At 47.4% G+C, this 19,830-nt stretch overlaps 1 protein-coding gene and 1 long non-coding RNA gene across 2 annotated transcripts in view; one reads left to right on the plus strand and one right to left on the minus strand.

The window, feature by feature from the left end:
- Positions 1–8,792, plus strand: part of LOC135373078 (uncharacterized) — a 33,778-nt gene extending 24,986 nt beyond the window's left edge. The window contains exon 5 of the long non-coding RNA XR_010416266.1: positions 8,290–8,792. This is a non-coding gene — a long non-coding RNA (uncharacterized LOC135373078). The remainder of the gene's footprint in view (positions 1–8,289) is intronic.
- A 2,555-nt stretch (positions 8,793–11,347) lies between these two features.
- LOC135373063 (alpha-(1,6)-fucosyltransferase-like) overlaps positions 11,348–19,830 on the minus strand; it is a 96,856-nt gene continuing 88,373 nt past the window's right edge. The window contains exon 11 of the mRNA XM_064606365.1: positions 11,348–11,538. Within this exon, the coding sequence (XP_064462435.1) occupies positions 11,456–11,538 (83 nt within the window). The 3' untranslated portion in view covers positions 11,348–11,455. The remainder of the gene's footprint in view (positions 11,539–19,830) is intronic.

Consider the following 19,830-nt stretch of genomic DNA (forward strand, 5'->3'; position numbering starts at 1 on the left):
TGGGATGGGATGGTGGGTGGGCTGTTGTACGCAGGAAAGCGCAATCAGTCTGTATGGAAGTGGAGGCTCGGTGCACCCAGGGGAGGGAGAAGAAATGAGGGTGTTAGAGAGTGGAGAGGTGATGGTGACACAGAAGAGGGGGGGGGGGTGCAGTTCATCTTGTTCTGGGATTTTGGTAGTCCTAAGGGCCTATCCACCAGAGTAAAGGCTGCGTAAATAAATCGCTTGACACCACTCTTTTCCGGAGAAAGACCAAATGAGTGGGAGCTGCATAATAGCCAATGCATTCCACTCAACCACCGGAGATACGAAATGAACTCGCCGAATAGGAATTTGCGGAAAACGGGGTCACGTTCGAGGTCATAAGATTGCCACATCACTGGAAGTTCCAGTCGATACGGGGCCAGACAGGCAAGAAGAGGAAACTGAAGTTGAAGAGTGAGCGGGAACGGCCTATTCTTTCGTAGCGCTGTACTGATGTAAAGCGTCTAGATAGAATACGGTACAGATGTTCCACAGGAACATATCAGGACAGCTTGATGATAATAAATTATCGTACTTGTGCCTTTGGAAGTAGTTTCTGAACTAAATATGATAAGTAAGCTTCTTGAGGAGCAAGGTAATCTGGCCGCTCGCAACTGTGACACAGAACAACGACAACGTACACCCCTAAAAGCGAGTTCGTAAAGTTGAAATTGACTCCCCGTTGTTGGTCACACGCGAGTGAGAAGGGTCATTGCCCTTAACCCTACATTTATTTTTTTGTCCAGCAAAAAAAAAAATCGGTCTCAATTCATTATAGTACCATTGAAATAAAAATACTCGAATGTTAATAACGTCAACCAAATTTGTGTATGTATCATGTATGATACATTATGCAGTGGAGGGTAAAAATGGGTTCCCACAATGATTCGGGAAAGTAGCAAAAAATGTACTTATTTTATATCTAAGTATGCAAAAGCACTGCAATTTAAAATGAAAATAATTCCAAGTGAAAAATTTGGCAGCAATTTCTCTCTTTTATGAAGCAAAAGTGCAAGGTTGTGACACAGGCACGTTCAAAACCAAAATACGCCGTAAATTGCTGATGGTAGTAGGAAGTAATACAAGAACACCAATGCTCACAGCAAAAAAAAGAAAGAGAGAAGAGAACAGAAAGGGAAATATGAAAAAAAAAGGAAAGAAAAAAGGTGCTGCCATGGTGGGTGATCCGGCAAAAATACCGGTTCGCATTTATTGCTAATCCGCATGGAAAATACTGCACAAAACGTAAAACACACAAACACACCGAAACACTGGGGAATCCCATCAAAGAACCACTCCTATAACTGCATAGAATATCATCGGCGACACGTACTGAAAAGTGACAGATAATAACAGACGGAATAATGCCAAAAATACAAGTGAAGTTTGATATAATAAAAAAAAACACGTAGAACAACACAGAAAATTATGTAACCTTTAGACATACAAATACAGAAAAAAAAAAGGTCCTTCAAGTACAATATCAATTCTCCTGCTTCACGTGTTACTTCTTCGTCTTCTTGGAATTCCTGGCTTCACAAATGACACAACAAATGGCTGTATCTTTGGACAGTGTCGTATGACGTTATTAAAGTGCAGCTCCGCTGCTGTTCCGAAAGTATGAAGACGTTGTGATATTCAGAACCCTGGTCCCAACTTCATTCATAAACGCACATTGCTTTCCAAATTTCCATACTCCTTCGTGAGAAATTTGAGAAAAACTACCGGGCGGCGGTTCCACTTGTGACGTCATACTTGGAAATGCGCGGATTGGATAGCCACACCTAGCCAGCTCTGCCTGGCATCCAGTTTGTGTTTACACTTCGTCATGGCCGCTGTATCGTGCTGAAATAGCTGTCACGAGCTATCGGGGACCACCGCACCGTTTTATCACGTTTCTTATAAGAAATACTTCGTCTTCGAGCACGTTCTCGTTCTCAATAGCTTTGGTGGTGCTTTCTGCACGCGCAGCAAGGCCGCGCATAGTGCGCTGCCAAAGCTATTGAGAATGCGTACGAGCACGTCACACGTTAGGTGTTAGGTCTTGTTGGTAGCATGAAGCACAGTGCGGGCACAGAATGTCCGCTCACGACGGCCGTCGTTGCACAACGAGGCCATCCTGTAAGGCTTGTTAAAGAAGACCGGCAAAACTATCTTTGAGGCTATTAACGACAGCAATTATCACGGAACACACCCAAAACATTCTCCTTCGCCCATAGATCTCCGCCATCGCATCGACGATTTGGCGTTAGCCAAGCCACGAGCGCGGCTAAGCCAGGACGAAGCCGGGATTGGTCAGGGTTTGCCGACCACAGGACCGCAGTGCCAGGGAAATTTAAAAAATTGTTTTCTTAAAAAGTACAAACAAATGGGTGAAAATTATTCACATATATGCTCCCTGTGCGGAAACGAACGCACAGCCCAAGCATGGCTCCATTCTGCCGCAGTCGAAAATCGGCGGAGCTGAGCTTTAAGAATATGGCATAGTTGGTGAAATTGGGTATATAGGGGTGGAAACGGTATGTATATTAGATATGTAACATCATGAAATAGTGGGTTTTCAATGTACTGTAAAGCAGTAGAGGTGCAAGCTCAGAAAATTTATATATTCAATAGGTCTGGGCCCTCTGTGCATTTGTGTCACAATTTTCGCCCTCACAGTTTCTCTCAAAATTACCAATAGAAAATTACGGGCAACGCTGTGTCCAAGTAGTCACCAACTGTGCATTCCTCGTCAAGTACGGTGGCAAAACTATATTTGAACCTGGGTCGGCTACGTATAGGAGCAGCAAAACAGTTGGGGAACATAGATTACTGTTGCCTCACGGACTGGGAATTATTTCCTACCAGACGGTCACCCGTTTCACCGCAATTTTCCTAGCAAGCTGTAGCTAATTGCTTTACGGTACATGGACTCTTAAAAGGAGCGCTATAGTGGTATCCAACATGGTCAAAAACGGTTGCCATCTTGTAAAGCAGTGTATGAAAATCATTCTCATAAAATATTTCTGCCAAAGTTTTTTCTCTCTGCGGCGCAATTTCATTTACAAAATCGCTACCGCGGCGTGAGCTGTAGGCCACACCCCTCTAGTATGACATCTGTGAGAGAGAGCCCCCTCATTCGTTGGCAGAAAAAATCGTCTGCTGTGATCTGCAACTGGGGAGCGATGTACGCGTCAGTCATGTGATGCAGCGCTCAAAGCGAGAATACTTCCGATGCTTTTGCTGTGGCGCGTCTGTGCATATCTCCATCGTATTCGCTAATTCCGAGTCACGGCAAAGTTTCTTTGATCTGTCGTGTCCCCATATCAGCTAAGTGTGTGGCCGTACAGCTCACCGGTGGTGCTGCGCGGAGTTCGGGGTTGCGTAAATGAGAAAGGCAACGCCTATACACTGGCTGTCGCTTGCGCAATGTTCCGCCGAATGAGCCAGAAAGAAGCAAGAGGCTCGCTTGAATTCAAAACCGGGACGCCAAGTCTGATACGACCCTTCGATATGCAGTCAGCACTTCAGCGAGACCGGTCATCAATCACCGCCGAGCGTTTTTGTCGTACATCAACGAGGGAACAAAAGAATATATTCCCCCGCTCGGTCGGCATGGCGATTCATTTAGAAAACACCTCCCCCCCCCCCTTACAGTTCGATTCGTATGTCAATGCCCAGATCAGTTGTCACGTCCCGGAGGCGTGACACGAAGCGGCTGCACTACTCGTTCTTCCCAAGGTGTCAGCGGTCCCAAAAAGTCGAAGTCGTTGGCGGCATTCGAATACTTCATTTCGGACATCACGTGACCGAAGAACGTCAAGCCTCTCAGAAGCGGTAGAAGACGCTCCGGCCGGCTGAGCGGTGTCCCTGACCGATGTTGGCCGACGTCATCTCAATCATGTGATCCCAGATCCAAAGAGGAGCGTTCCTTCTATTCGCGTTACATAGCGACGCGCGTCCCTGCGCTGATCACGTGTCTATTGTGAAAGCGAAGGAGGGTGTTTCGCGCACAGGAGATTCGGGGGGGGGGGGGTCGTATAGCCGTCGCAAGTTCTTCACGGTTGTACTGATTGCAGGAAAACAGTTTTCGTGCGCCTAACATTCCATGCCGACCGAAAAGACAAACAAAGTTGTGTGCCTCTAGACTGCTCCTTTAAAACATAACTTGACCGCATAGCGCGTAGCTATAGCCAATCTTCATCCAGATGACATCGTTTTCTCTCGGGTATGTTGAAAACGGGACGCCTTTTTGGGACATTAATGTGCGCCTCCTTCCACAAATCAAGAGGATTAATCATTCTATGTGCATTGGTTAGCCTTAATTCCTCCGTTATGTGTTAGTCCTGTCTTAATAGCGAATTCAGCTGGTCGTTTTCGTGCAGAAAAAGTTGCACTGGCTGGATCGTGCATATCAGACGGCCGTTCCAATTCAACCTGTGTTGCGGTTCATCGGTCCTGCCGTTCGCTCTTCGTTCGCTTCTAGGCTGAAGCCAAACCGGCACACAACACTGCGCTGCACGAAAGCGACCAGCTGAATTAACCATTTTCACAACGGCCTATGCGCATGCGCATGACCTTGATGTGCCGGAGAGGGTTATCTCAGTCTTCACTAGATGGCGCAGTATAAGGAGAGACAGCTCTGAGAGACTGAGCGACAGAAGTAGGGACCAGTGGGGGGGGGGGGGAGACCACACGAACGGCGCGAGCACTCTGCACCGGTTTTGGTGCTTTGTGCTACCCACGTGGATTTGTCTTGAAGCACTCCAAGCGTGGTTCGCTGGAGACCCGCTAGGATACGACGTGTATGTGAAAGAAGTCAATTCGCTATGTGCGTAGCGGTCGCAAGAATGACACCCGGAAGAGGCTTCCGTTTCTCGCGAAACCTAAAGCGCAATTACAAAAGCTCATATAGTGAATGTAGGGCGTCTTAAGTATTTCAACAGCGAAGACGACTTAACCGCCGTATTCTTACTCAGCCCTGAGGGATCCCTGTGCTTCAAAGGACCCTCCCAGTAGCTTTGGCAATGCGCTCGCTGCGCGTGTAGACAAGCCAGCATCTACGTAGACGGAGCCAATTTCTATATATTTTTATTTACACTCGCTCACTCACTCAGCGAAGACGACAGGCGACCTCTAAATATATGCCGGAATGGCACGTTCAGAAATCATTCCTGGTGACCTAGGCCATAAACCCTCAATTCACTCTATTTTCACTCTATTAAACATGCCCCCCCCCCTCAATTCAATCCATGTCGGTATTCTTAAAGGCAATGCACGTATAGAGCTATCGCAAAACAGTTAATGGTATTTTCAAGGTTCCTCTTGCATGTGCTGCAGACTGACAATATCCACGGTCCATGGCACACCTTTGCTTGTGCGCCTGTGCACTGTAACCTTTCCCTATGTCAGTTAGTCCCCGAAATATTACGCGTAAAATCGCAAAATAACAACGTAAAATAAGTCTAAACATAAAATATAGCAACGGGCGAAGTGATCATCATTAGTCATCACCATGTAAGCTATGCAACACTGAAAGGTCTTAATATTTCTGTGCCGCATACTGAATGAATATCGTGTGATGTCAACTCAACAACCCTTTTGGGGTAAGTTGAATTCACGTATGGTTTGTTCATGATTTAGTCGTTACAAAACTTGCAGAGACTGGACGAACAATTACGCCTTCTTTCAGATTTTGTTGTTCTTTCAGAAGACATGACCCTGAGTTTGTGGTAAAGACGTCACACGAAGTGGGCAGGACGACACTCAGGGTCAGGGTCATGTTTTCTACAAGTAACATAGTTTGCGTTCTTCTACTATGTTCTTCTTCTTCTTGAACGTAGCTGTGGTTCGCAAGTGCGTACAACAGGCCACGCATATCTTTAAGAAATATTTATAAAACGTTTTAGTACATCGTACGCTATCGCCTTTGCGTACGTAAGGGATAGCGTTCGCGGTTCGGCGCACTGCGCGAAGCTCTCTTTCTGTTATGGTCGTGCGCAGAACCATCAACGCTATTCCTTAGGTGCGCAAAGGCGATAGCGTATGATGTACTAAAACTCTCTATTGTCCCTCTACCAACATGGAGGGGACGCCAAAATCGTCTAAAGCCATTCCGCTTCAACTCAAAAATGATGTCACTGCTTAAAACTTGTTTGCGTAACTGCGTGCCCTTTTATGTGGTGCAATGCCTTCCTCCATATGATGGCCTTTACAACTCATCAATATAGGAATAAGCTGGCGCATCTTAGTTAATTTGGTCGTTGTAGTGTGCAAAGTTTACGACAATATGCTGCACCGTCATCAGATCCAAACGACCGCGTAGATAATCTATTTCCAACGTCTCCTGAAGTTTTCACACTCCCCCACTGGAAAAAATGATCGACGTTTATGGGGAATCTAGACGTGGCACTCCAAACAGAGAGTACTCCCCATTACTTCGGTGCAAACTGAATAACCCATCTAGGTTTCGCGGGCACTTGCATTTGGCCAAAATGCTTATTATTTTCACGAAAGAAGAAGACAGACAGAAAAGCAATCTTCAACGGCTCAGTACAGTGCGAGAATGTCATTTCCCTTTCAAAATCCTGTGCAGGGCGTTCCTAAATATAACGGCAGGATATTTCGTGAGTCTAAATATGTGACACTTAGCTAATGAGGCCAGGATTTTAAGGTTTGCAGTTGTTGCCTCGCTTCGTTTCGCCAAAGGACCGCTGACATTCTGCCCCCAGCCGTGCTGAGCAGAGTTGATCCAGCGCTCGCTTTCCACATGCCTGCACATATCTCTCGTCAAGATGCCGCCTTAGTTCATCGAATGCGCCTCGATGTGGCTTTTACAGCGCAGTGGCGTTACCGCTTGAGGCAAGTTTACTCTCCCCGATGCAGTCTCTGCGGTGCTATAGAAGAACTAGAGCATATTCTTCTCCATTGCCCACACTATCAAACCTTCCCGAACCGTACTCTCTGGATCACTTAATGAGCTGGACTCTCGCCCCCTCTCTCTCACAAAATTGCTTGGTCCCTGGCCACATCCAGCCCACCAACACTCTGCCTTCAAAGCTCTCTTCACCTTTCTGGACACCATAGGACTTCGATCCTTATTGTGAAGGGGCTCATTATTTAATTCCCCGCATCACCATCAGCAATGGGGTAGAGCATCGTCCCTGGCGACGAAACTCCCCATCCATCATCTCGAAATAAAGTTGTTGTTTCGCTGATATGACATCAATGAGTTAATATCTGGGACCACCCACTCGAAGAGTCTCTCTTGAGCGGACTAGAACATCACATGCGTATACATATGGTGAACTTACCTGTCTTTTACTAAATCCTCTGAAATTGAAAGTATTCGGAACAGGTTCGTAAGACTTAATGGATACACGGAGATTCATTATTCTTTTGGATATGCCAACGTTGAAGCCTTATATAATTATTCTTTTTCTTTCTTTTAAGCATAGAAAAATGGTAGCATACGTGCTGGTTGTATCCTCTCTCCGCGGTACGCATTAACTGTATGGTATGCGAAACGGTTGTCTGAAGTCAGGGCCCGTGGTTTACCCCATCTCAAATATCCAGGTGTTGCAAGATCATTTATTTCGAGTAAGAAACACGTACAGCATATGGTCCACCTTTAAATACAATTTTGGAACCACATGTTCGAGGGAATCACGGAAATATAGGCTGCAGAAGTGCTGACAGGCGATTTCATACAACCGTTTGGCAAGCGGTACCTTACGTTACGTCATTCGCTCGTTTTACCATGTGACTAACCACGTGGTAAACCATGGTAACCGTGTGCTCAACAGCTTATGATCCTTTTGATGCTTAAGATTTTAAACGATTTAAAATTGTACTGTCCATTATTTTGTGCTAATATGTGCACGTTATTATCTTAAACAGCATGAAGTTGCACTTTTGAGCGCCTTAAATTTTCAGGAGTCGCCGTGTCGTTGATCTTATTTTTATTCTCTTCAAAGTTAGTGCACTGCTCAGACTGCTGTCCCATCGCCGTTGTCAACCATCTAAACAAAACAAAAAGAAAAAAAAAGGAACATGAATCAATGTTCCTTCGTTTTCTTTTGTCCGATTTTAGTGTCGCATAAATTTAGACTTTTTATGCTACTGCTGCAACATGCTGTAAAGCATTATAAAATTACAAAAAGGAAACTCACAATGAAAAAACAACATGTTTGTGACAACATGAGAGAACTGATGTTCTGAGGCTAACCTTTTCAGTGACTTTCATCTTTCTTCATTAATGTTTGTGATATTTGTGTTTTTCAGGAGGAAAGGAAAAGACTCCGCCCTCGTACCGCGTAATTATTCTACATGTTATTCTGAGCCTCGCATGCGAACTTAGGCGTTGCCGTCCGCCCAAGAGCTGCCTAAAGGGTGACCACCAGCGTGTGCTGCAGCCGGTGCTTCAAAAGCAACTGTGTAAAGAACGGCGAACAGGCGGGCAACGGGCCCAGGAAAAATGCACGCCTGTTCCTGGAGCTACTTCAGGAAGTGCTTCCTCGGTTTCCGCATATAACTGCCGCACGGTGACGGTAATGCGGGGTTACAGGTTGGCTATATCGGTCAAATAAGTGCTTGATTCTTACACGGCCGAGTTCCCAGCCATTCTGCGCACGTGGGAGTTCTCATTAGTGGGCTAAGGTCAGATGAAAACACACAAGAATACGCTCTGTGGGAACAGTAAACGTGCATTCGTCGTCTTACATTCTCTGGCTCGCTTCTTTTCTTTGGGATCTGTGTCAATATTATTCAACGGTGTGTGCCATTGGGTACAGGATCAGCCGTTCATTCTCTTCCACGTATCAGTTTTCCTTTCGCTTGATTACGTTATAGGATGAGTTATTAAAGCAAATCGCTGTTCAAAGCGGTGCAACGCTGTATAAAATCGGGTTCCATTTTTTATGCTCAACCGTTGAATTAAAATGTGGCCGATGTCACGTTAGGTCAGCCAGGAAGGCCTCGTTGACGCGGATTTTGGATATGTTTACATACAGGGTGGTCCACCAACCATGATCGAAATTCATAGTAAATAACGTAGGCAACGAAGAGAGTGCGGTCAAGGGATCTGCCAGAAACATTTGCCACATATCGTTATCATTTTTATTTCATTTCAGTTGAGGTAAACTTAATTTATTCAATTGAACTCAGAAATTTCCCAAGTCAGCATAACGTTTTCTTTGCGGAAATGTGTTCCTCCGTGGTCATTTTACTCACTATAGCGCCTGTAATGCAACGACGATTGCTGAAATAAATTTGCTGAATCCACGTAAATGAGCCCTTGGCTCCACCTCTTTTTCGTCGGCTCTAGTTTGAGCATCAAACTGCGACAAGGAGGTTATATTGACACGTCATACGAGGGGAGAGGAATTATAATCCCAACCACAGAACAAATACGCGCGGTGAGTGCGGGAATCAGAGCTATCTTATCAAAAACGAGGCCATATACCCGACTTTTCTAGAGTCACTAAATAAACTTCGCTTCAGAGTATCGACACTGAGATCCAGGGGAGAGCAGGAGCGCCATCTTGTTTCCGCACCACATCGGTATCATCCCCATTTGAGGATCAAAGACGGCTAACATAATGCTCCCTGTGGGATAGAGAAGCGTGGATGATTGTTGCGCGATGATCCATGTATTGTCAACCAGGGCATCCCGAGGATGTCAAGGTGAGCTCAAGGCAGTCAACTGCTGCTTGCAGACGAAAAGAACATTTCACCCGCGCACGATAGGTGGCATCGTGCGCTAAAGTGCGCGGCGCGCGTGGGTAGCGTGGCGCGGAAACAAAATGGCGCATGCTCGCTCTTAGAAGTCGGTGTCGATACTCTGAAGCCTAGCTCATTTAGTGACTCTAGACTTTTCGACAGGCAGGGAAGGAAATCAAATTTTGGATTCTAGCCCTCTCCCCTCGTATGATGTTCAATGTAACCTCCTTTCGTCGCACTTTGGCGCTCAAAATAGAGCCGACAAAAACGAGGTGGAAACTAGGACTCATTTTCGCGGAGTTTCGGCCAATTTATTTCAGCAATTGTCGTGGCGTTAAATGACCACCATGAACCCATTTCCGCAAAGAAAACGTTAGGTTGACTTGGGAAATTTCGGAGTTCAAGTCAAGAAATTAAATTTCCATCGATTGAAATGAAATAAAAATGGTACCAATATCAATATGTGGCAAATGTTCCTGGCAGATCCGTTTGCCGCATATCTCTCCGATGGCTACGTTATTTGCTATGAATTTCTATCATGGTTGGTGAACCATCCTGTATATTCTCAATATTTGAAAAGTGAACCAGTGCTCTCTATTGTACCCTTTCTACGTGCCTAGTTTGTCTTTTCTGTTGTAACACCCTATTAAAAAATCGTTAAAAAATAACAGTAGAAATCGTACGTTACAGCCTGTTTCAGTTTTAATTCGTGAGCATTCGTCCTTTTTTGTGCGTTTTCGTTATGAAAGCTATGCCTGTGTTTGGTCTCCATTCATTCAGCTGTTAATCCACGAGCGTGAACTACACTACGCGGTCGTCCACACCTATGTATTTCTTTGTGTGAGCCCCCACGTCCCATTTGTGGCGTACCCATGTGAACAGTCCGTTTCGTTATAGAATCAGCGTTTACTTGCTCACTGGACTTCTCAGCAATCTTATCAGAGACCCATCTAGTACTCCTAAGTATTCGACCTTCATGTTTTCTTTTTAACACGTATAATATGATCTCATCCTGGCTACAGTCGTGACACACCCCAGACGAGTGAGGCCAACAACGGCAAGCCGGTCTCCTCACAACCGTACTAAAACACCCCAATCTTCTTTTGTGATCATCACCTCATGTACCAGCTATTGTCTTGCCGATTATGATGCCATTCCTGTGAGCTTTCACTCTTTAGAGAACCACATTGCAACTCGAGCATCAATTTGAAAATCAGCACGCGAACACACACCCGCACTTGTACACTGAGTGTCGATGGACAAATAACGAATGGGATAACGACGAAGACACAGAATGCAGACGTTATTTATGAATGACCTTCTCACACGCGCGGGTCCAACAACGCCGTCGACGAGCTGCCTTTGCCTTTCCGGTTTGGCAAGAGGGGCCCCAACGTGTGGAAGGCCGACCGGCTCAATGGCCGACGAAAGCGAAAGCCCAGGGGGTTGTTGTACTACGACGACGGCGGTTGTGGTAGGCGTGGCGCTACCTCTTTCCTGCATGCATCTTCCAAAACAAGACGATGCGCATCTCAGTGCAGGCTAAGCATCTATTCTTTCCTCACGGATGAATTTTATCCTCTACGCTCTAGTCATGATGTGTTTATCCGTCAGCTTTTCCTGCTGCTCCGTTGCGCATTATGGAACATGCCATGCAGCCTAGTTGGTCTCCTAATGGATCCTAATGTGTCGGATGACGATCGTCCCATTCAACACGGTCATTCCCCAGTCATAAGCTGAAACAGCTGCGCGTGATGTCACATTTTCCCTTTCCTCTTTCGCCTTGATGCACTAGCTGTGTAATGACCGGCCCTGTAAAAAATACCGTTCAGAGGTAATTGAATTATAATTACAAGTACAGGCTCACAAATGTAACTAAATAACACGTGCAAGTACAAAATCATAATTGTAACTTAATTAGGATTGCAGTTACTCCGACAGTAATTGAGTTACACGGAGATGCATTCAATCCAATGTGTCATCTTGGTGACGCGGTACAAATACGGAAATATTTATTGAGATATGACGAGTGAAATGTGCATTGTCATCCATTCTAAAAACAAAGCTTAACCGCATAGTACGCTCTTAGCCAACCATCATCCCGAATGACGGGGCGTACGCCATTTTGTGGTAATTATTAATTGTGGTAATAAATCATTATTCATTATTGTGGTAATTATGAACCGCATAATGCCACAAAAATAGCGTTCGCTCCCAGCTTTCAGCAAATCAGGAGAAAACAATGCCACATCGGGATAATGGTTGGCTAGGAGCGTGTTATGTGGTGAAGTTCATTTTCAAGACCGTAGGAAGCTAGAGTCACTAACCTGAAACCTACCTGACTAACTGAAACCTACCTGTAGAGGTAGGCCCCTCACACGTATTCCAACTCTACACCACAAAAGGAAGAATGAAATGACCAGTAGAGCACGATGACTAAAAATATACCTCTAGCAGATACATAAGAACATGCCGGGACTTTGGCTGCAAATACATCACAGAAATTTGGTGAATTTGGTCACAGGCATTATCAAAACGATTCAACATTAAAAATGAAGTTGAGTTTCAAATCGCATGCAAAGCAGTTACAGAAGTAACGCTATGTGACTGATATCATGGACACAAACGCAGGCGATATGGGAGGAAGAACTCCATGCTGAAAAAAAAAAAAAGCGTAACTCCGGGCAGAAGGAGAACAAGCTTATGTACTCGTCGCTCGTCCAGCGTCCAGACTCAGGTTATTTCAGTATGGACTCTATGTACATTGCAAATCATTTGCAAAGATAATGAAGCTACAGTTCGAGTTACAGAATATCGGATGTTTTCCTAAAAGTAATTATAATTCCTGAGAATGTAATTAATTGCAGAAATTGAGGTACTTGTAATCACTTACTTTACAAGTCTTGTAGTTACACAGAGAGAAATTGCTTGACAACAAAAAAGTAAAACCACGGTTCCTGAAGGGTACTGAAGGGTATTGAGGGACCGCGGTAAAACGGAACAACAATGACAGCAGACGACGGAGAAGTGCTGTTCACAATTTGACAATGACTGTGGAAATTCCCACATCTGGGACACGACCGTGTTTTCCGCAACTTCTTCGAGCGGACGTTCCCCTGAAAGTCATATCAAGTAGACGCAGAAACTCCCCACGAGAGACGTGGCGCCATCTATTCGCGTGGAGGTGACTTTTTATGCACCTTGTGGACTTGTGAATTTGCCATGACGAAGCTTGGTCACCAGCTTGCCCCACGCGCCACATGTGCATTTCTTTGCTTTTTTTCCTCCCATTCTACTTCCTTCCAATCTCTACGTATGTACCTATCTGCTCCCAAACCACACCAAGCGTTAGAGCCCTGCACGGGCCCGGGCTTGTTATTGGCTGTGTGCTACGGGCCGCGCCAACAAAAGACGCCTGTAGTGAAATAATATCTTGCGATATCCCACTCGTTACACAATATATGGATGACACCGTGAAGCTGTCGTTGGCCAGGTAAAAAGGGACCGATAAGAAGACACGTAACACAAAGACGTCTTTGCCCAGCGAGGTTTATTTTGCAACTAAAAAACTAATGCCTTTTCCTGGGGTCCAGAGACCTCCAAGTTCGAATAAGTAAGAAAAAGAAACGCAGTTAAGACACAGGAAAAAAAGGGAGACAGTTTCCCCTCTACTTCCAGGGAAACTGGAGTTCCGTGCCCCTCTTCTCCTGGGTGCGTCATGACAGCCACTTGTCACTCCGTGTCACAACCGTCCAGCTGCAGACCCGTTTTTGGCCGAACACAGTTTTACAACATCTTCCCCCCCGAAATGAGCATGCAAAGATTGCTCATTTAAGAAGGTGTGGGCGATTCTGAGGCCTCCAGGGGATACAGTAGCTGCGCGGGCCGCCTGGTGATGGTCCCTGTCGGCATCTTCACAGTGTAGGCCCGTACGTGCCCGTCCCTTCCAGGGTGGCTGGCAACAATGCGCACCGTTCTCCACATGTGTCGTGGCACATTATCCTCTCGAAGGATAGCGAGGTCCCCTTCTTTCAGTGATTTTGACCTCTGTTCCGGCGTTAAATGGGCTGACCGCAGCTCTAGGAGGTATTCCTTTTGCCAGCGCTGCCAGAAGTTGTTCATTAAGCGTTGTCTGTATTTCCACCGACGTGTGATGCTGTGGTGAGTGGGAACTGCTGGCGTTGTTTCAACTTTTGGCAAAGCTGTCAGCCTTTTCCCGATAAGGAAGTGCGCTGGTGTTAGCGCCACAGGCTCGCTGGCATCCGCGTGGATATAGGTTAAAGGACGGGAGTTGATTGATGCCTCGATGTCCACCAATACAGTCATAAGCTCTTCGAAGGTGAGGCTCAGCCTGCCGAGAACTTTCCGAAGTGAACTCCTTACTGTGCGCACCATCCCCCCCCCCCCCCCCCCCCACCAGGGTGCCCGCTCCACAATGAACCGCCACGTTATGCGATGTTTGCTACAAAAGTCCTGCGTTTCCCTTGTGCGGAGAATGTCCTTTGCAGCTCTTTTAAAGGTGAGGGCGTTGTCACTGTAGAACGTGCTCAGTAGGCCTCTTCGCGCGACGACGCGGAGCAGTGCCAGGAGAAACGATTCGGTCGACAAATTCGTCACTAGTTCGAGATGAACTGCACGAGTTGTTGCGCACGTAAATAGCAGAATGTAGGATTTTTTGTGTTGTCCGGTTGTCTTTACCAACACCGGACCGGCATAGTCAAGCCCTACAACGTTAAAGGGATGGCTCTGGTCGACTCGCTCTTTCGGGAGGGACGCAGTGGGAGCACTGGCAGGTTCCAATCGGCACCTTCGACAAATGAGACACTTGAAAATTGTCCGTTTCACCACCTGGCGGGCGCTAGGAACCCAGTATTTCTCACGAATATCAGACAGCGTAGACTGTAGTCCACCATGCAACATTCGTAGGTGAGCAGCGTTTACAATCAGCGTGGTCAGCTCACTGTCTTTTGGAAGAAGAATTGGGTGTTTCGTTTCCTCTGAAATATTGGCGTAGTGCAGACGTCTCTTCACTCTTAGACATCAATCGTCGTCTATGTAAGGTTGAAGGTCGGCGATCGATGAGCCACGTTGTACCTGACCCTCGTGTTCTAGATGACGTATTTCGTTCGCGTAGCAGTTGATCTGAGCCTGCTTGATCCACAGGATTTCCGCTCTGTTGATTTCAGCTGTGGTCAAAAACGTTTCAGACGCGAGAAGTTGTTTCCGACACTTGTTAACAAACCGCAGTAGCCACGCAGTGACTCGAAGTAACTTTGTGTAGGAGCTGAAACTTGACACTGTCATCAACGATGGTGGTGCAACCACGGTGGTGATAACGGTGACCTCTTGTCCGCGTTTTTCTACTTAAACAGACTGTAGGTTTTCCGTGCTGTGACCTTCCTGGCGAGGCCAATGTTCCTCTTGTTCTGAGAGCCAGCTCGGCCAGCGCCACCACAGTTGACTGTCACGTAGCTTTTCGACTGTTCGTCCGCGTGTCAGTGCGTCCGCCGGATTTTGAGAGCCAGGGCAATGATTCCACGCGTCCGGGTCACTCAGCGACTGTACCTCGGACACTATTTGCGACGAATGACTTCCAGGCATTGGCAGTCCCGCGTATCCAACAGAGCGTAATTATGGAATCTGTCCAGAAGTACACGGGCAGCTTTTCAACAAGGAAGGATGTCCGCAAGAATGACGCCATTCATGCCCCAATCACTGCTCCCATGAGTTCAAGTCGAGGTAACGTTAGTTTCTTCAGCGGTGCAACACGAGATTTCGCAAACACTAGGTTGACGCTGACCTGCCTATCGTTGTCTTCTGCTCGGAGGTAGGCGCATGCGCCATAGGCAAGCGGACTTGCGTCGGTGAATACATGAAGTTGGAGATCTTCCGCCCGACTCATACCCGTCATTAGGTATCGCGGAGCGGTTATGGCTGGTAGGTTTCTCAGCTCTGAACTCCATGATCTCTAGTCAGTCAGTGTGCCGTCTGGTAAAGGATCGTTCCAATCCAAACCGATCTCGCAGAGATACTGAAACAAGATCTTCACGCGGATGAAATACGGTGCGAGGAATCCAAGAGGGTCAAATACCCGTGCCGACATCTGAAGTACGGAACGTTTCGTGTTCCGTGGGATGGTGAAGACCTCCAGTAAGTGTTCACCCGAGAACCTGAAGCAGTCGTTCTTGTGGTCCCAAACTATTCCGCGTACTTTGGAAACTTCTCCCGCTTTTATATGTTTCTCGGGTTCCGTTATTGATGGAGCCGCAGTGGAGCTCGTGCCGTTGACATACCGCGGTAGCTCCGTCGAATTCGAACTCCATTTCGTGAGGCTCATGCCGGCTTCCGCCATCAAGGCTTGAGCTGTGTCCTTTATTGTCTTTGCCTCCTCCACTGTAGAGGCGCCCGCGAGAAGGTCGTCTACATAGAACGATCGCTCCAAAATCGTCGCGACGTCCGCTTGGTCATTCCGCGCATTCCTGAGATGGTATTGTAAGGTGGCTCCTGGAAGAAATGGGCTAGAGGTTGTCCCGAATGGCACTCGTGTCATGCGCCATTCCTCCACCGCTGGCAACGGATGGTTGACTGTCGGCACGTCAGCAAACCACAGGAATCGCAGAGCGTCGCGATCTGCTTCGTTAATGGCGATCTGAAGGAAGGCCTTCTCGATATCGGCTGTCAGGGCAATTGCGTTCATCCTGAACCGGAGCAACACTGGAACTAGGTCGGAGTTTATCTTGGGACCCTTCTCCAGATGGTCGTTGAGGGAACTTGATTTACTGGCATGCGAGGACGCGTCGAAGACCACTCGGAGCCGGGTTGATGATGAGTCAGGCTTTACAACCGCTCGATGTGGCATGTAGTACACACGCCCGTGTGTTCCAGTGGCGTCCGGAGCCTTTTCAGCATGACCTTGTCTCAGGTACCCCCTGATAGCTAAGTCATATTCGCTGAGGCAGCCATCTGAGGTCAGCCGGTTGACTAACCTGTGCAACCTCTTCTCGGCAACGGCATAGTTATCGTCCAAAGTGTTTGGCGTTGCCTTCCAAGGGAGAGAGACCCCATAGTGGTCGTCAATTTTAACGATGCTTTTTTCGAATTCTCTGTGGACCTCTTCGTTTTGTAGTGTGTTAGATTTTGGATCATCTGTTATTCCGATACTGTCCAGTTCCCATAGCTGGCGTAGGGAGGTCTGATGGTCATCGTTTTGTATGCCTGCTCGCAGCACACATACCATGACATTAGCGGCGTCGGTAAAGGTGCTTCTGGTACAGGGCTGTCCCTGAAATGTCCGTCCGAGCACGGTGGAGATGGCAACGAGGTCTGGATGGCTCTCACAGAGACTGACGTCCCCGCACAAAAGCTTCTACGTCTGGTCACCGGTAACAAGCAGGCTGATTCCCTCGACGCCAGCTATAGATGGGAAAAGGAGACGTCCGCAATCTCCATACCTTGTTGACGCAAGCTCGTTACGAAAGAGTCGTCGATGGGCGTTTGCACCACGTCTTCGCAGATGAACGGTATGGCGACTGCCTCGAGGATGTGTTCTGTGGTCTTGTACTGGCTCCTTAGACGCAACTGAACAACCCTCAAGCTTCTGCTGCGATGGTCTGCGCACGAAGTTGCGAAGGTATTGAGGCGTATATTGGTTGTTCCAATTACTGCTAATCCCACCTTGTCCACGAGGTCCTCACGGACGAACGTTCGTTGACTACCGCCGTCAATTATGCCTCGCACGTATGCACAGTTGAGATCCGTAACAGCCCAAGCTCGGAAAGTTTGAAGTAGCACCTCCGTGTGCGGTAAAGTCGGAGAGTCACTCGCGGAGAACAAGTTGGTGGTGGTCATCTGCTGGGCGGCATCCTGCGGTAACTTCGGTTTCCAGGATGGATCACATAGCGATACACAATGTCTTCCACCACATTTTGCGTATCTTCCCCCATACGGACAGTTCTTAGACATGTGCCCCTGCTTTGTACACCGGAAGCATCTTTTCGATGATCCAAGTTTCCTTTTCTTCTCCTCCAATGTAAGGTCTCCCGTGCAAGTATCTGCATTATGGTTTTTTATCCGCAGAAGAAGCAACCGGAGCTCACCTTGCCGGTGCTGTGGAGCACGAGCGCCGATGGAGGGTTCCCCCCGTGTTTACGTTTGGGTGCGGGTGTGTTGTCCCATTTACTGTCCAACACACCCGCGCGTTCGCGGCTCTCGATCTCCACGCGCAGGAAATTTAGGAGCCTCACCATTTCTGTAGAGGCCTGGGAGGCGTCCGACGCCGCATCCGACGATCCTCGAGATGCAGCAGAGGGCAGGAGGACTCCATTGTGCTTAACTTTCGGTGATATTCAACCACGATGTCGGACCGAAGCACCGATAAAAGAATGTCCACCATCATGGAGGAATATGTAGTGCTGGAGACCCCAAGTGATTGCAGGCCACGTGTGTTCGTTTGGACCCGGTCGTACAGCTTTCGGAGCGTCGGAACATCTTCTGACGACTTGACGCGAGGAAGGTGTCTCAGACTGTGAAGATGCTCACGTTCGATAAGGGGCGTTTGTCTCCGAAACGTTGGGTGAGAATGTCCAGCGCGTCCTTGTAGCACGCTGCTGTGCACTGTAATCCTGATATTGCACCAGCTGCTGGGCCAACCAGAAGCGAACGCAGGTACTGCAGTTTCTCTACATCTGACAGTTGATCGTTGTTGTGGACTGTATGTCGCCTCAAATTGTTCCCAGAACGGTTGCCACTGTGCTAATTCTCCCTTGAACTGAATCAACTGAAGTTTAGGAAGTTTTACACCAGTGTTGCGGGGGTTTTCGGGGCCGGTCGCCGAGCTGTTGACAGGAGGAGACGCGCTTGATGACATTTGTAAAGCAGCCAACTTACTCTTGATGTCACTCAGGGCCTTCACGAACTCATCTTCGTAGTCTCCGACGATCGAGTACTCGGCTTCCAGATCTTCATCCGCAACGAGGGGGTCGATCTGTACGTTAAGTTGCTTCAGTTCGTCGTTGCTATCGATGAGACGGTCACGCAGACTGTGGAGGGCGTTGACGGTGACGTGCGGCTCTTGCAGCAATGAACACACTTCGTTGACCAGCTTGGTGTTCTTCGTCCGTCGAACCGAACGCTTTGTCTTCAATCGATCCATGCCGATAGAACTTCACAAGAGTACTCCCGGGTTTCGGCATCAGAAAATGTAGTGGAATAATATCTTGCGATATCCCATTCGTTACACAATATATGGATGACACCGTGAAGCTGTCGTTGGCCCGGTAAAAAGGGACCGATAAGAAGACACGTAGCACAAAGACGTCTTTGCCCAGCGAGGTTTATTTTGCAACTAAAACACTAATGGCTTTTCCTGGGGTCCAGAGACCTCCAAGTTCGAACAAGTAAAAAACAAGAAACGCAGTTAAGACACAGGAAAAAAAAAAAGGGAGACAGTTTCCCCTCTACTTCCAGGGAAACTGGAGTTCCATGCCCCCCTTTTCCTGGGTGCGTCATGACAGCCACTTGTCACTCCGTGTCACAGCCGTCCAGCTGCAGACCCGTTTTTGGCCGAACACAGTTTTACAACAACGCCAGTACGGCAGGCCGGGCCTGGGCCGAAAAACATGTTTCCGAAAGTCAGGCTCGACAGGGTCACGCGGCTAATTCCATGCAATGCAGGACTATTAGTTCATACCTTCACGTGCTTGCGTCATTGCTGTGCATATATTTGCAAAAACAAGCAAGGGAAACTGCATTATTTGTATGATTCGACCCTCTATAATATTCTCAAATCCACCATTTCTTGCTCCTGAGTCCTCACATATTTCAAAACGACTCTCGCAAATCTTGGTGAGAGGGGTAAGGATTGGGAGGAGTTTGTCGACAGCATCCTCTACCTTCACGAAAACCGAAAACTTGGTAGTGTAACGATAACGCGCTTGCTCGCGTGCATTCTAGATTTAATTTTGTCTCGTGCTGTTGTAGGTTCAACCGAGACTTCTTATGTGTTTGTGGACGTGTCTGATCTTCTTATAAATTTATTTGATAAGCGCTAAAGACGCGTACGTCTCGGCCGAAAATACTAGGTCGGGCTCTATTCAGTGGGCGATC

This window comes from Ornithodoros turicata, unplaced genomic scaffold, assembly GCF_037126465.1.
Source record: "Ornithodoros turicata isolate Travis unplaced genomic scaffold, ASM3712646v1 Chromosome20, whole genome shotgun sequence".
NCBI classification, from domain to species: Eukaryota; Metazoa; Arthropoda; class Arachnida; order Ixodida; family Argasidae; genus Ornithodoros; species Ornithodoros turicata.